Source organism: Toxotes jaculatrix, chromosome 17, assembly GCF_017976425.1.
Source record: "Toxotes jaculatrix isolate fToxJac2 chromosome 17, fToxJac2.pri, whole genome shotgun sequence".
Taxonomy (NCBI): Eukaryota; Metazoa; Chordata; class Actinopteri; family Toxotidae; genus Toxotes; species Toxotes jaculatrix.
Genome location: NC_054410.1, coordinates 5,281,125 through 5,306,201, shown reverse-complemented (window position 1 = coordinate 5,306,201; position 25,077 = coordinate 5,281,125). Strand labels below are relative to the sequence as shown.

The 25,077-nt window shown below is 40.7% G+C and overlaps 2 protein-coding genes across 2 annotated transcripts; both read left to right on the top strand.

Moving 5' to 3' along the window:
- Positions 1-1,415: 1,415 nt before the first annotated feature.
- On the top strand, positions 1,416-17,186 carry grm1b (glutamate receptor, metabotropic 1b). Its single transcript, XM_041060713.1, has 8 exons — positions 1,416-2,124; positions 4,002-4,251; positions 8,140-8,375; positions 11,758-12,004; positions 12,810-12,978; positions 13,424-13,550; positions 14,877-15,804; positions 16,340-17,186. The coding sequence occupies exons 1-8, from the start codon at positions 1,416-1,418 to the stop codon at positions 17,184-17,186; spliced, it is 3,513 nt and encodes a 1,170-aa protein (XP_040916647.1).
- A 1,791-nt stretch (positions 17,187-18,977) lies between these two features.
- rab32b (RAB32b, member RAS oncogene family) lies at positions 18,978-21,200 on the top strand. Its single transcript, XM_041061272.1, has 3 exons — positions 18,978-19,191; positions 20,029-20,303; positions 21,036-21,200. Exons 1-3 carry the CDS (start codon positions 18,978-18,980, stop codon positions 21,198-21,200), a joined length of 654 nt encoding a protein of 217 aa, XP_040917206.1.
- The last annotated feature ends 3,877 nt before the right edge of the window (positions 21,201-25,077 follow it).

Genomic DNA, 25,077 nt, shown 5'->3' with positions numbered 1-25,077 from the left:
ACGCTCCCCCCAGAAAATGTCACTAATTGATGATGCATTGTCTGAAACACCCCTTGTGATATCTATCAACTGTGGCTTCTTATCAGGGGCACTGCAGTGAGTGTGACCCGCTTTCAGGATGCAGTGAAGAAGAGGAGAAGAAGGGGGCACCTCATGATCAGTGCAGAGAGAGAGACACTCAGGGAGAGAGAGGGGGGGAGAGAGAGACAGTCAGTCCCACGGTGTTTTCGCAGCAGAAGAACTGGAGTCCAGTCTGGCTGCTTCAGAAGCGACACAAACCCGCTATGTCCCGGACTGCCCGGTGCAGGTAGGTGAAGTCATGTCAGTTATTAGATGCGGACTTCCAACTTATCGCGGGAAATCATATTCAGTCTGTCAGATAAGCTTCACGGTCTGATTGGGATGCATGTGCGTGTAGGTGACGATGATGAAAATGTGGTCCTGTAAATAGACACTTGGTTGCAGAGCTGCGAATAAAGAGCGACAGTCAGCTGTCAAACGGCGAAGAGATGATTCAGACCGAGCATGTCAGAGTCTTGTGTGTGATGTTTGAGAGGTAAAAGTTGAAGAAACAGTCGCAGGTTGAAATATGGAATGAGCTGAGATCCTGTCAGCTGTAACAGAGGCAGCTGTCCCTGGTGCTGAAACTCAAAAGGTTTCTTTACTCACTTTATAGCAAAGACACTCCTTTATATTTGCCTTGTTTGCATGTTTTGTCTGTTTCTACACTTTTTTTTGTGTCATTCATGTCAGAAAAGGAGGGATGTGTTCTGTATTTTAACATTTTCGAGAATTATAATCTGACTGACTCAGTGAAACCACAGTTAAATCAAATGAATGAAATATGTAGGGCTGCAATCATAGCTGGACAAAGAGCAACTGTCCAACACTCCCTGAGGCCCTATAAGTCCCACATATACATTTATATGTATATATATATTTAGTTTATATTTGTTGCTCTCTTGTTGTGGAGTTGTGGTTTATCAAATTGCTGCAGTTGTTTTCAGTGTGAAATCCATGAGCAAGGCTGTGTATTATTCCATCAGAGGAACTGTAGGGCTGCAACAAATGGCTGTTTTCATTAATAAATGAATCAACTGACTGTTTGGTGTATAAAATGTGAAAAGAAATTGGTGAACAAAGCCCGTCATTATTGAGTTTACTATCATCAGCATTATTATAAGTTTACTGTTCAGAAAACTGAGAAACTAGAAAAATATTCACGTTTCTCAATGAATCAATAAATTACAAAATAATGAAAGACATGAGGGGAATTAATGCCCCTTATCTCACATACAGGGTGACGACACTGAAGGAGAAGCAGCTGAGTTAACTGCCACCTCATCCAAAAGAGGATTGATGGACCTCCATTATGGCCAAGTGGACATGATTCTACATTCAGCTCCTGTGGCACAATGTCGAATATGATTTGCCTGACTGCCATTGTGTGCTTGCCTGTTTTACTGTTTGAGGCATTCGCATTGTCCAAAGGCAAGTATGAGAGGTCAGTGGTGCCAAGTTCTGCCTCTCGCCTGGTGGCGAGGATGGACGGGGATGTTATAATCGGTGCCCTCTTCTCTGTTCACCACCAACCGTCGGCTGAGAAGGTGGCAGAGAGGAAATGTGGGGAGGTCCGCGAGCAGTACGGCATCCAAAGAGTGGAGGCCATGTTCCATGCCTTGGATCGGATTAACTCGGACCCAAACCTCTTACCCAACATCACCCTGGGCTGTGAGATCAGGGACTCCTGCTGGCATTCGTCTGTGGCTCTGGAGCAGAGCATCGAGTTCATACGAGACTCGCTCATCTCCATCCGGGACGACAAGGACGGCTCCAGGTGGTGCATTGAGGGGGAACCTTCCAGTCAGCCACCACCAACCAAGAAGCCCATCGCAGGAGTCATCGGGCCCGGCTCCAGCTCTGTTGCAATTCAAGTCCAGAACCTTCTGCAGCTGTTCAACATCCCTCAGATTGCCTATTCTGCAACCAGTATTGACCTCAGTGACAAGACTTTGTTTAAGTACTTCCTCAGGGTGGTGCCCTCAGACACCCTTCAAGCCAGGGCCCTCCTGGACATTGTCAAACGATACAACTGGACCTATGTGTCTGCAGTGCACACAGAGGGTAAGACACATTTCTTGATTTAGAATTGCATGTTCAAAATGTTGAGGAGCTCACAAGAGTCAGGTTTTTCTGGTAAAAACTGAAGCAGCAGAGGCCAAGATATCCAAAGAATGAATCAAGCTCAAAAAACAATGGCTCTCTCATTTTTTCATTAGACCCTCCCTGCCTCTCTGGGTTTTTGAACAACACCAAACTTTGGACAGCTTCATCTAGATCCAAAAAAGACATTATACAAATGTTTAGGCAGGCTGAGTTGGATTCCTCTTAACAAGAAAACTGAACTTCATGTGTAAAATCAAAGGAGTGCCCCTTTAATGAATCAACAGTCCTGTCATCTTAGTGTTTTTTTTTACTTTTTTGAGGCAACAGGAGGACAAACAGGAAATGAAAGACAAGAGGACACAAGAAAGGAGGCCCATTGTAGACGCAGGGGATCTTAACCATCTCTAAGTTTGAGCTCAGCACTGATTTAATCAGTGTTGTTGTATTTTGAGGCATTAGTGTAACAGTTTTATCTTGTGTGTGGCATTATGACATTATGTAGACTGCGGTTCTAACAGCAGGTGGCTGCAGACAGGGGTGGTCTCTTTTGTGAGGCTCATTCACACAACATCAGTATTAGTAGAGGGAAATTTCAGAGGAGGAAATAGAAAATCGTGTCCTCTGTGATCTTTTGTGAGGTCTGGTTTTTGTGGAGAATGTAGGGTTCATTTTATGCATCAAAGACCACAGAGAGAAATTTCATATTATCCAGACACAAAATGACATGCCATCATATTTTCTTTTTTCTTTTCTTTTCTTCTCTTCTCTCAGTAGGAGAAAGGAAAAGAATCTTACTTTGTTTCTCCTGGCAGGTACCAGCTGTTACTCAATTAGTGACTTAGTTGATAGACAAAAAATTGTTAAATTTAAACCATTAAAAAATTAAAACTATTCTAATAGTCAGTTAATCATTTGAATCCAAGCAAAAATCGAAATGTTCTCTGCTTCTCAGATGTGAGGATTTGCTGCTTTTCTCAGTTTTATAGGATGGTGAACCAAAAGTTGTTTGGGTTTCGGACTGTTTGTTGGACAAAGCAAGACACTGTTCAGACAGATAAATGAATGTGCATAAAAGACATGGTTCAACACCATTTCCCACACATCCTTATATCTTATTCAACGTATCTTATGTAATGAAAACATATAATGCTATAAAATACTGAAAACCTTCTGTAAACATGTAGGAGGATATATAAATTTGAACAAAGATTACTGTGATTGAGTTTCCTCCCACATGTGCAGGAGTCAAATGTGATATGCATACCTGCAATACCCATAAAGCAGCTGTTGCAAATCTCTCATCTGTTTTTTTTTTTCACTGAGGGGATATGAGTCTGTGACAAGCTAATAAAAATCTAATCAAAACCTGGCAGCCCTTCTTTTGTTTACTGTGTTGTCGTTTTGGCAACAAAATAAAAACAAGTGCTAAACAGTTTAGAAGTTTCAGGGGCAGAAAGAGGACAGCTTGAAAGTTAATGCGTTTTAAGTCATTTGCTGGCTTTTATCGGTGACGCTGTAGTCGATACAGCGCTGGTTGTGGACGTCTGGACAGGCAACCTAAAAGTGACAAGTGCTCCTCTCGTCCTCAGAAGCTGCTGTTGAGGTCACCTTCTCCCTGTTTGCTCCAGTTGTGCTGCTCTTGATTCCATAAAAAGAACTCTGGGGGCATAACAGACCAGCAAACTTTCCATGGATAATTTTAGAAAAAAAAAAAGTTTGACATTTAAATAAGATGGAAAACTGAATCCAGAGTGAACTTATAAAACGAAACTAATTGATCCTTCCCTTTCTCCTGTGAATGAAACTCCCCTGACAGCTCCTCTTGTCGTTCTCAGGTAACTACGGAGAAAGTGGGATGGAAGTGTTCAAAGAGCTCGCCTCGCAGGACGGCATCTGCATCGCCCATTCTGACAAGATCTACAGCAACGCTGGGGAGAAGCACTTCGACAGGCTGCTGAGGAAGCTGCGGGAACGTCTGCCTAAAGCCCGAGTTGTTGTCTGCTTCTGTGAAGGCATGACAGTCCGAGGGCTGCTCATGGCCATGAGACGGCTCGGAGTAGCCGGAGAGTTCCTCCTAATTGGCAGGTTAGTTAGACATTGTTTTCCCACAAGGGGGTTTAGTTTTGTCTGTCTTTTGTTTGTCTCTGTCTCTTTTTTGATGAAAAACACAAGTTTTCAAACTATTTTTTTTTTCAGGATGATGAGAAGATTTTTTTCTCTTTGTGCTGCTGATTACAGTTGGTTTTAAAAGTTGACAAAATAATCTTAACACAAGGTCCATTCAGTATCTGTTCAGGGGTTTTCAGTGCTATTACTTAATTACATCTTTTTACATTATATATATGAAGAAGGTAATTTATTAATATTTCACATTTCGTGTGCAGTGGCATTTAAAATGCTTTACAAATTGCATAACAAATAAATAAGTCAGGATAAAATATAAATAATAATAACACACACAAATATGAAACATGAAATGGGATTATCAATAAATAGTACATTTTCTGTGCAAATTGCTCTGTAATTCTGTGCGGAAAATACGGACACTGAATTCTCTGTTATAATATTGAGCTAGATTCAGGATGGATGGTATACACAAAGTTCATATAGGACCGAAATATTCTTTTTTTTTTTTCCTCCTACCGGGAGTAGAGTTCCTCTGAAAGCAGAAGATGCTTTGAGTCAGGCTTAGTAATGAATAATGCATCCATGCAGCGAGCTCTCCCTCTCCCTGTCAGATCACAGGCAGGATGGGCTAATATGGGACAGCACCTCCAGCATAAGCTGGGGAATGTGGAGTAGTGAACATCAAAGCTCATATCAGCACTTATACCAGACATTCCCTCTTTATGGAGTCTCAGCTCATCTCAAGTCCTGTTAGGAGTCGCTACAGCACCTGAAACGAGGCTACGATAAAAGCTTGCTATGGTGAATTTACTGAGAGATGGTTTGTTAATGTGTGGCTGCTTTTTTTTACACAAAGGCTGATGAGAAGGACTCAAAACCCCAAAATGATGAAATACATTTATGGAAAAAAATAGGGCATTTTAAAGCCTAAACTTGCTCTCACCCCTTCCACTTGAATTTGCACTGAGCTAAAATCCCTGCGGAAGATAAGGAGGGCGAGAGTTTGGTAAAGCTGTGTGTGTGTGTGTGAGTGTGTGTTTTTCTGGGTCAAGGAGACTACTGAAAAAGGAAAAATGTTTTTTAGAGCGATGCAGTAAGTGAACACATGCAGGCCTGTGCAGTGGGCCAGTCGAAATGCCTGAGGTGCTGGTCATCAGCCATCCATCTTCTGCTGAGTGGAGGATGAAAGAAATGGCTGTTCTGGCACCACAGAGCCCACACATCTCAAACAACAGACAACTCATTTGATCACCTCCCAAGTGACGTTCCCATTGCGTTGGAAACGATAGAAGAAAATATCACTTTTATGATTCTGTGCTTGACAGAAAGCTTGCAAATATTTGACTCCTAATCTGTGTTGCTTTGAAGATGTCCTCCCTGAAGATTAATTATTTCATGAAAACATAATTCAGATTTAATAAATATTCTCCGATAGGATTTTCAATAACATCTTTCTGTGACGCCTTTGTCCCCTAAATTAGATGATTCATAAATGTGCGATATCGGATTTGTGTTGTGAAAGTGTAAATCTGTACAGTACGTGTGTGTGTTGACGTCAGAGCTGTAGGTTTTTGGCACTCAGAGTGTTGGACTGGGTGGAGTATGATGCTGAGAAGCAGATGGCCAGGTACTGTTGATACTGTCACACTGGACAACCATTGTCAGTTCATTCTTGAAGTGCCAGCCAAGCCAAACGTGCTGCTGGCTTCAATTTCTAAAACCCAAATGTGGGCTTTAGAAGGCTGGTAGCAGATATTTTTGTCCTGCCGATGAACTATAGTTTGTGGAATTACAAAAATCTCTGCATTGCTCCGTTTTGAATACATGGATTCATCGTTTTGCTCCAGATTTATTCCTCTATTTGCAGGGGGAAAAAGCCTCTGAAGCAACTTTTGACCAAATCACAAAATTATTTAGTCAACATGCTCACTGTGACAGTGCTGACGGGTATGTCAGTAGTTTGAACAGAGACATAAATACAGGATAAGTGGGTAAGATGTTACATGATGAGTGTTTGAGGTTCAGTCAAAGACAGCCATAGCTGCCATAGCATCACTAAACAAATTGCCTCGATGACCTTGTGCAGAGCCAGATTTGTCTCTGAGTGTGATTTATGTATATGGTCCATGTGTATATGTGCTGGAGGACTGACAGGGGGTGGTTATCTGTATGTTTCTGTTGAAACTGTGCAAGCTGTGAAAACAAATTTCCTGTGGGGCAGTAAAGACTGTATCTATCCTAAGCCTGAGAGATTTATAGACAAGCAGCAGTATTTTAAACCCTGTTCTCTGATACACTGGAAGTCAGTGAAGAGACCTGAGAACCGATGGGATGTGTTCACTTCTCTTGGTCTTTGTTGGGAGTTTAGCAGCAGCTTTCTGAGTGAACCTCCTGGAAATGAAAGCACTGATTAGATTAGTCCTGTCGGAACATGTCTGATGCTTGCTTTGTTTTTAAGGTGGTAGGATACAGATTTTCTAATTGATTCGACTTATATTCAATTATATTCAAAATAGATTTATAACAATGGTTTTTCAGAGACAGAGAGGTTGAGCACTAACTTTCATCCTTCCTTCTTTTGTGAAAAAGAAAAATTGTAATGTTTTGTATTATTCAGTGAGTTGTTTGCATTCTAGGGAGCTGCTTTCAATGCCAAATCATCATTGCAATGATGCTATTTAAGGCCCCTGTTCTCCCTTACTCTCCTCCTTCATTTCTCACTCGTAGAAGTACAGTATTGCATACATGCATCATGAATTTGATCCCACACTGCATAATGCTGCTTTAAAAATACTCAAAAAGCATTAGCAGGTTGTTTTTTATTTTTATTATTATTAAAATCTGAAGCTTCAAACAAAAGCTTTTGTGTCACTGGCACAATGTTTGATGAGAGGATTAAATCCAGAACTGACTTTCAAATAACCGAGCATGTAAACTGTAACACCAAACTATGACCATTGAAAATGCAAAATTGTATTTAAGAATCAGAGTCTGTGCATGAGGGTGGGAGCTTGTTTCTCTCCAGGGCAGATTGTCTGCTACAGTATCTGTGAATTCTCACAGGATTTGTGATTGTGTCTGTGGACTTTTTTCTTCTTCTTCTTCTTCTTTCGGCAAGTACAGTGAGCACTCCACGCCCCTCAGCAGGCAGACTGAAGGGGAAAACAAGTCAGGGAACAAAAGGAAGAGGGTTTCACCAGCCTGAGCCTGGTTTATGAGGCTGCGTGTGGCTTCAAACAGGCGTTTTTGACCTTACAACAACATCATAAAATGCTGATTGCTGTTTGTGAGTTGTAAAATATAAGCTTCATCTCGTTAGCTGTTAGATTTTGGGTTAGGTTTAAAATCTAAGTGAAAATCTTGCATCTATAACATTTAAAGTTTTTCAGGAACTGTTAAAATCTTTACAACTGTGCAGCTCTGTTATTTATTTTTTTTCTGTGATTGATTTTGAAAAGCCGTATTCAGACCTCTCAGCTTATGCACACGCATTTAATCCTTCAGCTGCTGAAAAAGAAGTACCCATCAATATTTGAAAATCCCAGAAGGTTGTTTAACAAGACTCTGAAGGTATTTAAAGAATCCTCAAAGACTCAGCTCAAAAAGATTTCCAATCCTTTTCTAAAGCAGTAACTCTCATTTCTAATCTTGGAAATTGCACGTTCTTCGCCTAGTGAACATATACAACACATAGTGAACATAAAGGTTACACAATACACAGAGATAAAACAGAACAAGACAATAAATAAATAAATAAACTTTGACTTGAATGGAATATTAATACATGAGAAGCACAATCTGGGGCTAGTTCAGCTCATACTAATCGCAGTGTGTTCCTCTCTGCAGTGACGGCTGGGCAGACCGAGTTGAGGTGGTGGAGGGATACGAACAGGAGGCTGTGGGCGGCATCACTGTGAAGCTGCAGTCTGAAGAGGTCTCCTCCTTCGACGACTACTTCCTGAAGCTCAGGCTCAGCACCAACACCCGCAACCCGTGGTTCCCCGAGTTCTGGCAGTACCGCTTCCAGTGCCGCCTTCCCGGGCACCCACAAGAGAACATGAATTATGCACGGAACTGCTCAGGTACCTAAACAACTCGCCAGGCAATCATGATGTTTCCTGCAATTTTTCTGGTTTACATTTTTACGCCAGTGTGCACATCAGCTTGTCTTCTTGAACTGTTCTGATGTGTGCATTGCCCAGAGGACGATGCCAAAAGGCCCCGTAAACTGGAACACACTCTTTAATTATGAATTATGCTGCCAGGGGGTAGAATTCTCTCTAAGTCAATCCAATAACACATATTTTTTCATATTGTTCATTTCTGTGACACTTGGCTTTACAGAGGATGATGATCTAGGTAAATTAAATCCTTTTCTTTTGCAAAGGAACAAAGTAAATGCATTAGCTTAAGTTCTTGGTTTCTGGAAACAATGCTCAACAAGCATGTTTCCAAAACTTATTTTTACATACTACTCATACATGTTTCTTTTTTCAAAAGCCTGTATATTTACGTTTTCAAACTTAAGTTATGAGGACATTACCACTGCTTTTTGAAGCACTCTTTATTTTGAAATTATTTTTAATGTAAGTGCATTGATAAACGTAAATATAAAATGATGCATGCAGCAAAAAAAAAATGAAACCACACTTTTCAGTTGACAGCTCTCTAGATTATTCTGTGACTTTGTGTTTGCACCACTGCACCTTCCTTTCTGCAGCTGATTTAATCTTCTTTCCTTTGCAGTATTTGCCCATTATTTACATTAAACTGAGAATAGAGCCTCTCTTCTTTATTATGCACATACCTCAAGCTTTCATTCATTTCTACAAAGCATCATATTTCAATAGCATTCATTAGAGTGTTTATTTTTGCCTCATAAGTGGAGATAGAGTTACTGTTTGTTGTCCTCTTGTATTGTTTTTATTTTTATTATTATTATTTATATTTTTATTCATATTTTTTGGTGTAGAACTCCAAGACGGTGAGTGAATCCCTCTGAATGGATCCATAATGCTCCTCACTTTGGCAATATACTTAGAGGTCGACTGATATTAAGGTTTTATCACGTCGGGATAATTCAAGTAGCCTGCTTATATTCTTAATAACTGTTCCTTCCTCAAAATGTACCATTAATCTCAGTTCACCTCTAATATATGAAGCTATTGGGATGTTTATTTATTTTTTTGTTACACTGCAGCGAGAGCCCAACAATTGGTTCTTATCTGCTCTCACACCCTTCCTGGCCTTAAGACAGTTGCATAAAGCAGCCCAATAACATTTGAGTGAGATAGTAACTTGCTGTTCTGGCTTAAGTTGCATGTAGCCACAGAAATAGTGAAGCTGTTTTGCATTAGAAAATATTTTTTAAATTATTATTATTTCACTATTCGGTTTAATTCACGAGAGAAGGTTCAGTTATCATGTGGCCGACTAATCCCGACGTGCAGCAGTAGGTTCTCTGCTTGCATGCTGACATCATGACATCATTGCATCATGACTGAAGCTCACACGGCTCAGTGAGTGAGGCGAGCGTTGACGCCAAGGAGCTGTTAAACTAGGTCATCACCAGCGGTTCCCATCGGACGCTCACCCAGCTGCTACCCAACCCAACTGACTTTACTGTTTTCGTGTTTGTTTGCACAGGCATCCAGTTTCCCAGCAGTCCTTTTTAACCGTCATTGCTCGATTTAACACAAACACACCAGGAGTGAAAGATGCTCGTAGAGATCGTCAGCCTCATGCACACATACAGTTGAATGTTGTTGGGTGCAGCAGGTGAATCCTGTTTTACACAGAGATGCATGTAGCAACTGACAATGTCAGTGACAAATTATGTAACTAAAATACACACAGAGCGTACATCCTCACATTTTAATATGTGAAAGAAGATCTTTAGATTGAGCAGTCTGGCAGTTCATTAAAACATACATGAATATACCACACAACACTGACAGTATGAAAGCTCCAGGACAATAGACAAAATTTAAGAAATAATAAGAACACCCTAAAACCAAAAAATGATCAAGTATATTTGCCCAGTTGTAAGGAAATAAGAAGAAAAAAAGAAAAAAAAAACATTTTAAGATAACCTGCAAACTCCAGATAGATTCAAATACGTGACAAATGATCTGCTAATGCAAAGTCGTAATAATAACTAGTAGAGATACTAATAAGAGGCATAGAATGACGTATGTCCAACTGACAATGTAACAATGATTCTGCTTAATAATGCAAAATCTGATTTTTCAGTCATTGGAATAATATTCAACTGAGCTCATGTTACAGTATAATCAAATCATCAATAATAATGGTCAGCTGATGTTATATATTCCATCCCATTCTATGGGACATTTTAACAAGCGGTATCAGTTTCCAGCAGGTATGACATTATCAGCTGCTACATGATGCTCCATTTCTTTTGCATAAAATATCAATTTTGGAATTAATTCAGGTGACAGATACGGTAAAGGCTGCAGTGTATCGCATTATTTTCTCACCACTCCTGTTAGCAATAATAGACCATGTTCTAGATTAAAATTCATAGACTCTGATAGTTTACAAGCATAGTGTATGCTTTATCTGCTTGATCCTTTTGTACATATGTGAATTAAAGTGAAGGGCCGTGGTGCTTTTGAGATCAAGGATTTGGTTGAAAGAGAGAAAGAAAGAAAGAAAGATGTTGATCGTTGCTGCTTCTCCACCAAGTGCTGATTTTATAAGAGTTGTCTCTGCTCTAGCAAAAGACTCTTTTCACCAAGGGAGGTTGTGCCAAACACCCGTCCACTGTTCTTAACGAAATGGATTGAATGCATGGTGCAGCTCTCTGTGACGACACTGAGCTAAGACATCTTACTTTTACACAGAGCAACTAAAAAACCTGCTTACTCTGCTTCTAGCTTGCATTACACTGAACTGATAGGGTGTGTTTGAACATCACACACAAACCTTTCTTGAGTCTCATTCGCTCACTGTGTTTTGTCTGAGGAAAAACAATACGCACAGAAGGACAAGAGATCCAAATACATGAGACTAGTTGTTTCTAGTTTCCTGCTTGAGGAGACACAGCCTCAGTGGCACAGTGTTTTAGACCAACTCTAATTGAATCCTGACTCATGAATGCAGAAATGGATAGTCTTGCCATGGTAACAAGGTTTCTTTGAAACCATTTTCTGAGGCTTCCACTTCTTTTAAAGCAGTCTCCCACAGAGGCAAAGAGGCGTGCGGCTTTCTGCCTGTATTCAGAGAACAATTACAAGAATGCATCTGTGAGCACCCTATCACTCCTTTGTAATACGTGACATCACGCTCGACACACCTGTACAGTACACCTGGAATTTAGAAAAGACTTAAAACACATAACATGCTACTGCTTGCAGCAATGAGGCACCTCCTGTAAGGCTTTTCCTTTACAGTAAAATTGTCCTGGAGACGAAGCCTTACCGTTCTCTCATGTGTGGACAGGTTATGAGAGTCTGGAGGACAACTATGTTCAAGACAGCAAGATGGGCTTCGTCATCAACGCCATCTACGCCATGGCCCACGGGCTGCATGACATGCACACTCACCTCTGCCCCGGCCATGTGGGGCTCTGTGACGCCATGAAGCCCATTGATGGCAGCCACTTACTGGACTTTCTACTCAAGACATCCTTCATGGGTGTTTCTGGGGAGGACATTTGGTTTGACGAGAATGGGGACTCACCCGGGAGGTAAAACATACTTCCTTTTCGCTCCTCTTGAAATGCTGTATAGTAATTCTTAAAAGTCCTGGGTTTACCAGAGCTGTTTTCACTCGTACCACTGCGATATTAAGCAGCATTACATGACCTACAACCATCACCAACCACCGTCAGGAACTTGCTGAAATTGGAGCAACACAGATCCAATTTTATCTCCTCCATCACAAGTTTCCGACTCAGTCCTCTCAGAGCGAAACCTGTAATGAACAAAAACAAATCCACAGTTCACCAGAGACGACGAGGGAAGCTTTGTTGAGCTGGAATCTAACAAAAAAAAAATCCTAAAAAGTGATTAACTAGTACACTTCAGTATTCACTGACACCAGCTTCTAAATCGTGAACATTTCCCAGTTTTCTATGAGAACTGGCTTTTGATTGCCTGTCAGACAAAACAAGCAGTTAGAATATTAAATGTTGTTTTTCTGACAATTTATTCACTGAACACTAATTTGATTATGAATGAAAATAATTGCCATACATATTAGTGTTGAAAATAATTGTTGGTTGCAGCCTTACAGTTCTTCTATGATGGAATAATCCTGCCTAAAACACAACATTACAACATCATCATCACTCATTTCTAGCATTGTCTTTCATCAGTCAGGAAATGAAATTGCATTGTCAGGTGAGGTTGGAGTAGAGTCTTGAAATTGAAAGCCCGCCCGGCTGATAGATAAAACTCTTCTCATTTCCCTTTCAAGAACTGATTCAGTGTTGGTGAAACCTTGTTAAGTCGTGCTTTCCTCTGACTTTTGGATATTCTGTTCACCATCAGGTATGAGATTATGAACTTCCAGCGTGTGGAACCTGGAGTCTATGACTATATCAACACTGGCTCCTGGCACGAGGGCATACTCAGTCTTGATGATGACATGATCCAGATGAACCGCAGTGACATGGTCCGCTCTGTCTGCAGTGAGCCCTGCTCCAAAGGAGAGATCAAGGCAAAGGACACATCCTTTATCTTGTGACCATAACACAAGAACACATTTTGGATTGCCAGGTTTGGCGGTGTTTATCGTATCTATTTGGTAACAGTTGGTAACATATGATTCCACGTTGGTCCGAATTGTCTGCAGCCCTTTTGTAGAGATAAGTTTTCACAACCTGGCAACCCAAAAGTTATTACTATACAATTAGCTGCAACTTATCATTCCTTTATCAATTAAAAAGGGTATATGAGTATTTCAGTTGCTGATCCTGTCAATATAATAATTAATATTACTTTAATATAATTGTTACTACCTACTGACCTACTGTAATACTTTGTCCATTTAATGCACCTTTCTATATTTAGTTTTACTGTCTTTATACTGAGACAAACTGTGGACAGAGACAGGTAATTGCAGGAAAGTATTATAACATTTCTTTACATGTTTTGCTGAACAGGTGATCAGGAAGGGAGAGGTGAGCTGCTGCTGGATTTGCACAGCCTGCAAAGACAATGAGTTCGTCCAGGATGAGTTCACGTGCAAGGCCTGTGAGCTGGGCTGGTGGCCTGACGAAGAGCTGGAAGGTGGGCTTGTCCTCGTTTGTTCTTCACTTAGTTTACAGTTTTAAATCTTGTCTGCTTGGAGAACTTTTTTGCACTGCGCCAGAGCTGAAAGAGAGCCAACTGGTTTTGCTTTGGAGAAATAGTTTGATATTTTGGGAAATTTGCTTATTCACTTCCCCGCTGAGAGATGGAGATGGAGATGAGAATATTACCGCCACTTGTATTTTCTTCCTGTTAAATATAAGGCTACATAAAGCAGCTGATTAGCTTTGCTTAGTTTAAAGACTGAAAATGAGGAGAAACAGCCCAGCCTGGCTCTATCAGAAATTTTGTTTAATCCAAAACGTGATTCTGCTGTACTGCATTTTTTTTACATTTAAACTTAGATGAGTTAATGTTACTTTAGAGGCCACAGGCTGATTTCCTGTTGCATGATCTATGTTTCCGGAGATAAGGGGAGATTCTTTGGTCTTATTAGAGGCTCTGTAAAAAAAGTTCCTCCAAGCTTTTATTCCACTTCCTACCACCTGTACTCTGCAGAGTTTGTCCTGCTAAGATTTTTGCAGTGCTATTTCATAAACCTGTTCTGTCCTAATTTCAATGGCTTCCCATGACACCTGAGAGCCATTCATCATCTTCACCATTTTATCCGACAGCAGCCCTACTTCACTTACCACTCTTCTGGCCCACTTTCAAAGGCCTTCTGTGCTGTTCAAAGACAAGACACTTTCTTAATAGGACCATCCAGCCTCCATGCTGTGTCTTATATATATATATATATATATATATTTTTTTTTTTTTTACCATCAGACCTTTAGATACACACAGAACAGAGAAAATGTGGAGCACAGCGATGACACAAAACGTATTCTGCACTGCGTTTTTCTAAGTCTAACCCTCCTTCTGTTATACCATAAATTAATAAACATAAATTAGATATTCAAAATATGCTCTCAACATGAAACAGAAAGGATATCTTATTTGGATTCATTAAAAAAAGCAGTGATTTACTTTGTCCTGCTGCATTGCCCCCCTCCTCCACTGGCTGCAGCCCAGCCTGGCCATGGCTGAGTAAAGAAGAGTTTATTTATAGTTGAGCTAAAAACCTACTTTGAGACTTACTGTATTTTCTCAGGCTAAAACATTTTTGATTAATTTTGAATGTGTCCATGCAATAAAACCTTAGAATATTTTTTCAACACAAAATTACTTTTATTTAGACAATCTGCACTTCCATAATCAAAAGTCTTGCCAGCAAGCTGACACCGAAAATATGAAAATTTCATGAGTTGCTTTAAGTATATTCTGGCTGTGTATTTATTCTCATGTTTTTCCCCCCCTTTTCAGGCTGCGAGCCAATCCCCCTGCGCTACCTGGAGTGGAGCAATCCAGAGTCCATTATCCAGGTGGTCTTCTCCTGCCTGGGCATCCTGGTCACGTCGTTTGTCGCCTTTATCTTTGTCTTATACCGTGACACGCCTGTGGTCAAATCCTCCAGCCGGGAGCTCTGCTACATCATCCTAGCAGGCATCTTCCTGGGCTATCTGTGTCCTTTCACCCTCATCGCCCGTCCCACCGTGGCCTCCTGCTACCTGCAGCGGCTTCTTGTTGGACTCTCGGCTGCCATGTGCTACTCTGCCCTGGTCACCAAAACCAACCGCATCGCCCGCATCCTGGCAGGCAGCAAGAAGAAGATTTGCACCAGGAAGCCGAGGTTCATGAGCGCTTGGGCTCAGGTGGTTATCGCCTCCATCCTGATCAGTGTTCAGCTCACCTTGGAGGTGACCCTCATCATCATGGAGCCACCTGAACCCATCAAATCCTACCCCAGCATCAGAGAAGTCTTCCTGATCTGCAACACCAGCAACCTCGGTGTTGTCGCCCCTCTGGGCTACAATGGCCTGCTGATCATGAGCTGCACCTATTACGCCTTCAAGACCCGCAACGTTCCTGCAAATTTCAATGAAGCCAAATACATCGCCTTCACCATGTACACCACATGTATAATCTGGCTGGCGTTTGTGCCGATCTACTTCGGCAGCAACTACAAGATCATCACAACATCCTTCTCTGTGAGCCTCAGTGTGACCGTGGCTTTGGGCTGTATGTTCACACCAAAGATGTACATCATCATTGCCAAACCGGAGCGGAATGTGCGCAGCGCGTTCACCACCTCTGATGCCGTACGCATGCACGTCGGCGACGGCAAAATTGCCTGCCGAAGCAACAGCTTGCTCAACATGTTCAAGAGGAAGAAGAACGCTGGAAACGGCAGGTAGGTTCAATTAATTGAGTCTGTGAGTCCTGCTCCTGACGCACCTCAGGGATGCTGGTTTTACTGTAATTCCCTCTCAAAGGGAACCTGACGTCTTACTGTATTCACTTTCATAGGATCACCTGTTGTAAAGTGTGACAGATATAGGTCAGTACTCAATTCACACAGCCGTTTTCACCTTTGATCTGTTGGTAAAATTAAAACAAGCATCTCTGTGTGCTAAGGGATGACAAGTGAAATCACAAGTACAGAATCCAGGGTTTCTGCAGGGTTTGCCAAATTAAATTTAAGACTTTCTAAGACCTTTTCACAGTACACAGACTTTAATTTAATGACTTTTTACAGTCATAATGGCCAAAGTATGACTGAAGAAAACCTGCAGATACCCTGAAATATTGCCTACGATATGAAATATTTTTCACAATGGAAATAGAGAAAAAAATGTTGGTTTTTTTTACATGAACCAGAAATGCTGTTTTTGTCTCCACTTTTCTGGGTTCCTGTGAAGTAACAGTCGTCTTTATTTTGTTCATAGTTCTAATGGAAAGTCTGTGTCATGGTCTGAACCAGGTGCAAGACATCCTCCAAAAGGGGATCACATGTGGCACAGACTGTCAGTGCATGTGAAGAGACAGGAAGCAGGTTCCAATCAGATGGCTGTCATCAAACCCTTAACTAATACCTACCAAAACACAGCACTGGAATTCTCAGACCTCAGCACTAAGACTTTGTACAATGTGGCTGAGGAGGATGAGAGTGACCCTGTCAGATACAACCCCCCTGCCACTCCCCCCATGATGGCCCACGGGCAAATGCCTGCTTGTGGGCTAATAAAAGATGTGGGCGAGGAGGTGGAGCTCTATACCCCTGAGCATCTGCAGAAAAATAGCATTATCCCCCAACACGTTATCATGGACCACCTAGAGGAAGAGGTGGTGGTGAGCAAATTCAACAGTGACATCCCTGAGCTCAATGATATGATTAGCATGCCCGAGGCCGTGAGTGGCGGCATGCCCGTGTACCACCAGGCCCACCTCATCCAGCAGGACCCGGTCCTGCCGGTGCATCTCGACCCGTTCGATGAGGAGCCCGCCTCCCCTTTAGAGGAGGACGAGATGGAGAATGAGCAATTTGGCCTTCTCCACGGCTACATGTACAACAACGCACAGATTCACGAAGAGGAGGAGGTGGTTGAGGTCAAATTAGCAATGGAGGACTCTATGGCTCTGATGCCTCCCTCCCCCTTCCGAGACTGCTCTGGTCCTCCAGTGAGTCCCTTTCCCAACTCGCCGGTGTCTGAGTCAATTTTGTGCACTCCTCCAAATATGACATATGCCTCTGTCATCCTCAAAGACTACAAGCAAAGCTCCTCAACTCTGTGAGGGCACACTCTAAATATTGCCAGTTGTACTATATTTTCAAGTTTATAAAGACTTGTGCTGTACATGATGGTATATAAGGAAAAAAAGTCATCCTGTGGTCTGACAAGTCATTTTTCACTCTATAACTTAATAGCTTTTACAAGATAAAGGTGAACAACAAGGCGCCACATTTTAAAAATTCTTTTAGATGTTAGATGAAAGAATTTGCCAATTACAAACATATATTTCTATGCTAACATATGCTTTTAGGATAAAATAGACTTTCTTCTTATGATACTGATAACTAAGACTGGCTCTGTATGTACTTTTATGAAATAAAAAATAGATTTATTTAGGTGATGTAACAAGCAGACAAGTTTGTTGATTTTAAACAGGGTGACTTAACGGTGAGTATAGTTTGTATGTAATGCAAAACAATTCAGTCTGACAATATTTTAAGAAAATGTGTTTTGTGTTACACATTGTGTGTTTTGTGCTTTATCAGGAAAAGAAAGATATGTTTGAAGGAATAGTTTGACATTTTGGGATGTACGCTTGTTCGCTTTCTTGTAGAGCATTAAATGAGAAGATTGATCAGTTAATAGAAAGTTAGAGCTACCAGCTATTAGCTTAGCTCAGCATAAAGACCAGAAATGGGGAAAAAAAGTGTATTTTGTTACCTTTGGATGGAGCCAGACTAATTGTTTCCCTCTTTTTTTCAGTCTTTATACTAAGCTAAGCTAATCTAACAAGCTGCTGACTGTCACTTCACCTTTAGTGTGCAAACATAAGAGTGGTATCTATCCTCTCACCTAAATCTTGGTAAGACAGCAATTTAGTGTATTTCCTCAGAAATCAAACTACTTCTTTGAGCCATGAGTGCAGAATAAAAATGTTCTCCTATGAGGCAATTTAAAAGTTGTCAACATAATTTCTCATTCAAACAAGTTATCTGTGAGTTTTTGATTGATGCAGCACTACCACGCTGTATCGCGAATGTAGCAGAGGACATTCAAGTGCCACATTTTCATTAAGATTTTTTTTTTTCTATTGTACATTTATCTCATTTCTATGGTCTTGAAATGCAACTTAAACTAGTTTCAGATTTGTATCTTTTATAATTAGACATCTGATTTCATAATTGTATAAATTTATGTATAAGATAAATGATATATGTATATGTTTTGTGAATGTATGAAGTGTGTATCATATTTTGGTATTCAGATGATATCTATATCCATTACAGTATTAGAAAGAACTCATTAGCTGTGTATGCTTTTGTTGTGTGATTGGTTGTGTACACCAATCAATTTCCTAAATATTAATACTTTAATAGCCTATTGAAACCGTATAATGTGATAAAGTGCTATTGTTAGTAATATTCAGAATAAGCTATTTGGAGCCTGATATATACACAGTATAAATTAAATGCAAACAAATATTTACTGTAGAGCATTTGAAGGACACTTGTTTGATTGGAGTAAATTAAATATTTTTTATGCTTTTGTCTCCTGTTTTTCATGGTGAAATGTCAGGTGGCTGTGAGTTCTTGGCCCGCCTACTACAGCAGCTGTTTTAAATCAAAGGTCAAAGATTTATGGCTTTGCTTTGAAGGAAGACATTCAAAACAAGAAGACTGGAGGAGGTCATACAGGGAACAGGAAGGAGTGAGCCATCTAAATGCTGATGATTTCAAATCTTTGCAATGTGTTTATTGTAAAACTGGACATGAGGCAGACCTAGTTTTGTCATGGGTTAGGAGAAAGGTCATTTTACCTGTCTCAGTACCTGTGTCTGTTTGTTAGCCACAACATGGCGGGAAGTTCAGTGACAGTATGCTCAGACAGGCTGTTTAAAGTTTTAGTCATTGGAGATTTAGGTGTTGGGAAAAGCAGCATTATCTTGCGTTATGTTAACAAACGCTTTGATGAAAGATACAAAGCATCTATTGGAGTTGACTTTGCTCTAAAAACTGTTGAATGGGACGCCAGGACAGTGGTTAGACTGCAGCTTTGGGATATTGCAGGTGAGTGTCAAGGCTATGAAGTCAGTGTTGTCGTATGCTGATCTGCCCTACGAAGCCAAAACACAGTAACAGTGTGTGTTTTACCATATAAAAATGACATGGACAAGGAAATGTGTAATGTTGGTGAAAACAGCATGTCGAATTTACAGTAACTGCAAAAGTGAAGTAACTATGCTCTGGCTAAACAGCTAAAGAAAAATTACTATATCTACTGAAAGCTAGCTGATGAGATAGCTGATAATTAGCCTGAAAAGACACACAAATAAAACCTTACAACATACCGTTCTATGTGTCAGGCATATTGGCATCTAGCTTCACAAATTTAAAAGCCATTTTCAAAGTTCCAAGTTTCAAATTGATCAAAATGACCTCCACAAAAGATCTAATCTGCAAAAAGGACCTTCAAACTCTAGTAAATTTTGCTATGGCTCAAATTTAACAGTTGAATTACTTTACAGTAAGTTGAGTGTTTTCATTCCTGGAAACTAAACTGTAGCAAGTAAAACTGCAGCCTTTTTTTGCCCAATGTTTTCCCAGATCTAATTTTAATTCTAACCAGTGTCCATGGAAACATACCAATTTATATCAGAAAATGATTGTTGTTAGTCTCTCACTTGTTACATAATGTTAAAGCAACAGTCCAATTTGATGATAATTCAGATGACACATGGTAAACAAACAGAGGCATTACTCACTGTGCGTCTGGGGCAACTTTAAATTCAAATCCGAAACCTGTCAGCTTTTTGCCAACTAATGACAGCCTAGCTGTGCGAAATAAATTCATCTTCACCCGCAGGGAAACATGTATTACACAGATTTATTTTCTCTTCTTTCAAGGCCAAGAGAGGTTTAAGAAGATGTCCAGAGTGTACTACAAAGGGGCGATGGGAGCAATAGTGGTCTTTGACCTTACAAACAGCCTCACCTTGGGGGCTGCGTCAGAGTGGAAGCAGGATCTGGACAGCAAAGTCTGTCTTGACAGTGGAGGTCCAATCCCTGCTGTCCTGCTGGCCAACAAATGTGACATGACAAACAGGGACGCAGACTTGTCCTCTCTGGACAATTTCTGTGAAGAAAACAGCTTTGTGGGCTGGTTTGAGACTTCTGCAAAGGTTGGTGTTGCGTCACATCTATTATGGGAGAAGATTTGTCTACATTAGCAGTAAGGAATATGTAAATATTTCCCAGTTAAACCCAGTTTGTAACATATCACTTGACTTTTGATACACAAACAAGATAAAGTGGATAATAGGTAGATAAATAAAAGTTAGCATTATAATTTTCCCCAGCTCAAGGGACCAATAAAGTAATAAACTTTAAACTTCTTTCAGTTCTCCTGTAGAGTGAAAAGTTAAAATCATAAAAAATCATATACACCCTTGCTCAAGAGGTTTTGCTGCTACAGCCAGCTACTTGGTCTGGTATGACCAGCATCTCATGTTGGCTATTGTTAGCTAAGGATAGCAAACACAATGTAGACAGTGCTGTTATAACTGACATAACAGAGTCATGTTTTGGCATTTCATTGTTGTCCTATGAAAATCATGTAAGCAAAAGCATTTCTTGACCTAAAAGACAAAACCCTGTATCGCCTTTTTCAGATGGGTTTATTTAGGAGTAGGAGAATTTTCTCCACACATGAAGGAACACTTGAATTGCATGAGGTTATGCTACACTGTGTGTGTGAATCACAGCACTACAGCTGTATAGACTGCTCATAAACCGTGGTCGAATATTAACACACAGGAACAACTCGGAGCCAAGGTTCAAACGCCAAGCCAAACACTTAACTCAGCAGATGCATGCACAATATCCTAAATCATATTCTCCCTCACCATTTATAGGACAATATAAATATTGATGAGGCAGGTGCCTTCCTTGTCAGACAAATGATGCTGTGCGACACCGAGCTGTCCAATGAAGAGCACCGCTGGGACAGGATCAAAGTGAGCCAGGCTCCCGGGGAGAGCCAGAGCCAGTCATTGTGCTGCTGGAGACCAAGGCTTTGAGGCAAAGAGCCAAACAAGGGCTGCTTCTGGTTAAACGTTCCAGCGAGACCTGATTTTGATCCCAGGTTGTGAATCCACAACCACCAAATAGGAGCTGTTTCAGAAATCCTGTGAGCCTGTGTTCCATAGTCAGACAGTAACTTTATATTCATGTTTCTGCTTTGCCAGTTTTCTCAATATTGTGTGGGCTGCCTCATAAACACCTCTGTGGAGACGACTGAGCTCACTTCTCTGATAATCCTCTGATACAGTCAGGCTAATAAACAGATCAGCATGACACACATCCTGCTGGGAAAAGTCTGCGACACTCCCCGTGCAACCAAGACGTGCTGGTGATTGACCTACTATAATGAGAGGCCAGAAACTGTGAAACAGTCACAACTGCCATTTTCGCAACCCACAGAAACGGCAAGAGAGAGAGAAAAATGTCCTCAAAACACTTTTATATTTCAAGCTGTCAAACATTCCTCATTAAATGACAACCTATTCAGTCCCAGCTCTGAGTGTTACTTGTCTGTTATGCAACCCATGCATATAATTATCTGTTAATCACTTCGCAGGGAGATGAGCTAAGACCATGCATAAGCATCGCAGCCCAGCTTGATATGGCCAATAGCAGAGAAAAGCTATCAGCATGACCTGATTTTAGTGGAGGGAGGAAATATGTGAAAATTCAGCACACTGCTACACACACCACCCAGAGAGGACTGTGGCAGTGAGTGTGCTGAAGGGGCAAAACATTTATGGTCTATTATTGTTACAGTCAGTCATTGACAGACAATACATTACAAAAGACGCAATGCTTCTTCTGAAAAAGGAAGGCAACTGTGGCCTGGCTGCATTTTGGGAGTATATCAAGAACTCACAGTGATGACTTCTGAAAAACATTTATTTATATTATTGACCACCATTAAGAAGTGTTCTTTTATTAAGCAAAAGTAAACTGTACTTGTATCAAAGCTAAAAGTACACAGAAAAATTGTCCTCTGTCTGTAACACTCCCCGAAAGGTTTGTGTGCACTTCTGTTTTTTTTTTTATAGCCCAATATCACTCAATTCTACTTTACTTTAAGCTCCAAAACTATGTTGGCTCTGATCTAAAATTAAATTGTCATGTTTATGGTCTGATTATCATCATATTTGTGATTTATATTTATAGGATTCACAAGGTGTCTCATTCAAAAAAAGCTGTTGTGTTTGTTTCAGTGATGCCACCAAAATGAAAAAGCCAGGGTTCTTCATTCTGAAAGCAATGGGACACTGTAACTGCAAATAATGTGTGATTAATTTACTCATCACTAAGTGAGAGATACAGTCCCACGCATTGTCTTGAAGACATTTGGGGAGAGTGAAACCTTGTCCTTTATGTTCAATGACATGTTGTGTATTACTCAGGTTATTTTTGCACACCAATCTGTTCTTTGCTGTCCTGTAGTTTTACTTTTCCGTGTCCTTGCTGTGCATCTAGGGAACTGTTCTACATCTTGCCGCCGGGTACCTATACACAGTAGCATTTGTCCAAATTCAGGCTCTGTACAGGTATGTCATGTAAATGTTTTTATTTTAACCTTAGAATAGTATAGTAAACTCGTCTTGCTTTGTGATGCCAGCATTTATACACTTTGCTGATCAAGTGAGTTGCAACACAAGAGCCAGGAAGGTAGTTTACCTCGAATGGCAATTGCGCCTTAGGGAAAGTGACGGTAAGAAGTAACACACAACTGCTAATTATGGATAAATGTCCCAGATACCAGAGACCTAAATTCAGGAGTCAAACAGGGATGCTGGCCCCGATACTTTTTCACATCGGACACAAAAGCTCAACCTCTTAACTTGTTGTTTATAAATATGACAGTCTGAATGGGAGTCGCACTCTCTGTGACAGATCCCATTACTTGTGCATTATTGATATTGCCCTATTTTATCTGCCCTCCAGTGTGCATTTTCTCCTGCAGCTCTGTTCATATATTCATGATTGCATGAAAATTTCAATTTAGTTAAACTTGTGAATAGGCCGATGAAGATTAAAGCCCTGTACCTGTCCCTGTCTTGAGTGACCCATTTTATGATGGTCTGTGTTAATTAAGTATTCACTGTCTGTGAAAGGCAGACAGAAATATCAGAGTGGTATTTCACTGCACAGACAACCTGTGTGTTAAGCCGACCCTTCTGATGTGCCTGAGTCCTTCTCACACAGAAATGGCTAATTTCGAGCGCGGGCAAAAATGCCAGAATGAACCTCATTATCAAAAACGGATCATATCCTGTATCATCAGGGAGACCAATCAGGGGCAGGGATCCATATGTTGCTGTCCATGGTGCTGAGTTCTGGCTCTGATGAGAGCCCTCCAGCAAAACAAATTCTCAGATGCAGGAGGGTAGAATATTGGTAGTCTGTGCCATCTAGTGTACAAAACCTGCATGTGCAACAAACAGTTAAGGCGCTTGAAGAGTGCCTGGGGGTCAACATAGAGATATTGATCAGAGGGCATTGGGGACAGTGTGTTCCATATGTGGTGGCTAAGTGCATTTTAAACAGATTCAGTTTTCACTGTGGACCAGTTCATTTTGGGAGTGTAATGAAACTTTGCGAAATTATTTGGGCTTGGTATTTACAGGTTAACCACATGTAAACTGAACTAGGCTACCGTACAAATATGGTGTTGGGTTTTTAAAGAAAAAACATTTTTGTAGGCCATTCTGAAACATTTCATAGAATCGAAACTTATCAGACAAAAGATTAAACTTTAAGGGTATTACAAAAAATCCTACATTTGTTCACTTTTTTTCTTAACGTCTTAAATCTATGAGGCACAAAGGCTGTCACAGAGTAAATCATGTGTATTAATCAAAGTGACATGTGCTTTACTTCATTATAAAACACTGTTGGGATTATCCACATAGCCTGCTGTCTTACATCTGTTCCATGTTGCCGTTTCAGATGTATTATTTAAGGAATGCTTCTTAATTCCTGACAAGAATCTGAAAAGAAACGTCAGCCAGTAAAAATATGAGCTTCGATGACAGGTAACAAAGGTTATCATTTAACCAGATTTTCTGGTTTTAATCTCACCAGATATTCTAGTTTTATAATTCTCCGGGGAGGTGAGATAACCTCGTTTTTCCTCCTTGGGGAACAAAAGGAAGGAGGAAATACGGTCTATTTTTCATGCACACACAAGAGATTGGATCCTGAACTGGGAACTTACCCTTTTACAAAAGGACTACCCTCCTATCAAATTTCTGTGGGAAAGATCTCTGGTGAAAAGCACAAGGCATGAGAAAATCGACTTCCATATTTTTTAAAGGATCCAAACAACAGCTATAGCATGTTTTTCTCACTGCTGTAGCATTATTATTTCACTGATTTTTAGGCTTTGATAGTTGTCTCAAGGGCAGCTTTTCTTTCTCTCCCCAAACTGAGGCACTGGCCTGTTCAGGACCCCCCCCTTCAGCCAGCAGGGGGCCCCCAAAGCAAACTGAAAATGTGTTGGTGCCACTGAGAAAGACTTTCGGCTGAGCGATGAAACTTCTTCCAGCCAGCAAATCCAGCTACCTTCATATTGCACTCAGAAATACCATGGCCTGGATGACTGAATCTTCATAGACATGTTACTCTGCTCCTTTCCTTTTTTTTTGTCAAATTCCATTACTTTGCAAATGATTATAAATGCTTATAATTTAAATATATGTTATTATTTGTGATTATTTTAAAATAGCCTTTTCTAAACTAGTCCTAGTTGAATAAAATCCCCCGTCGAGGTCACATAATTTTGACGGGTCACAAAATGTACTGTAACACCGGCCCCCTGCATCCGGGTGACCGCGCAGCGCAGACTCAATCCCCGCTGCAGTTCACTGCGTTTCCGTAGCCAGT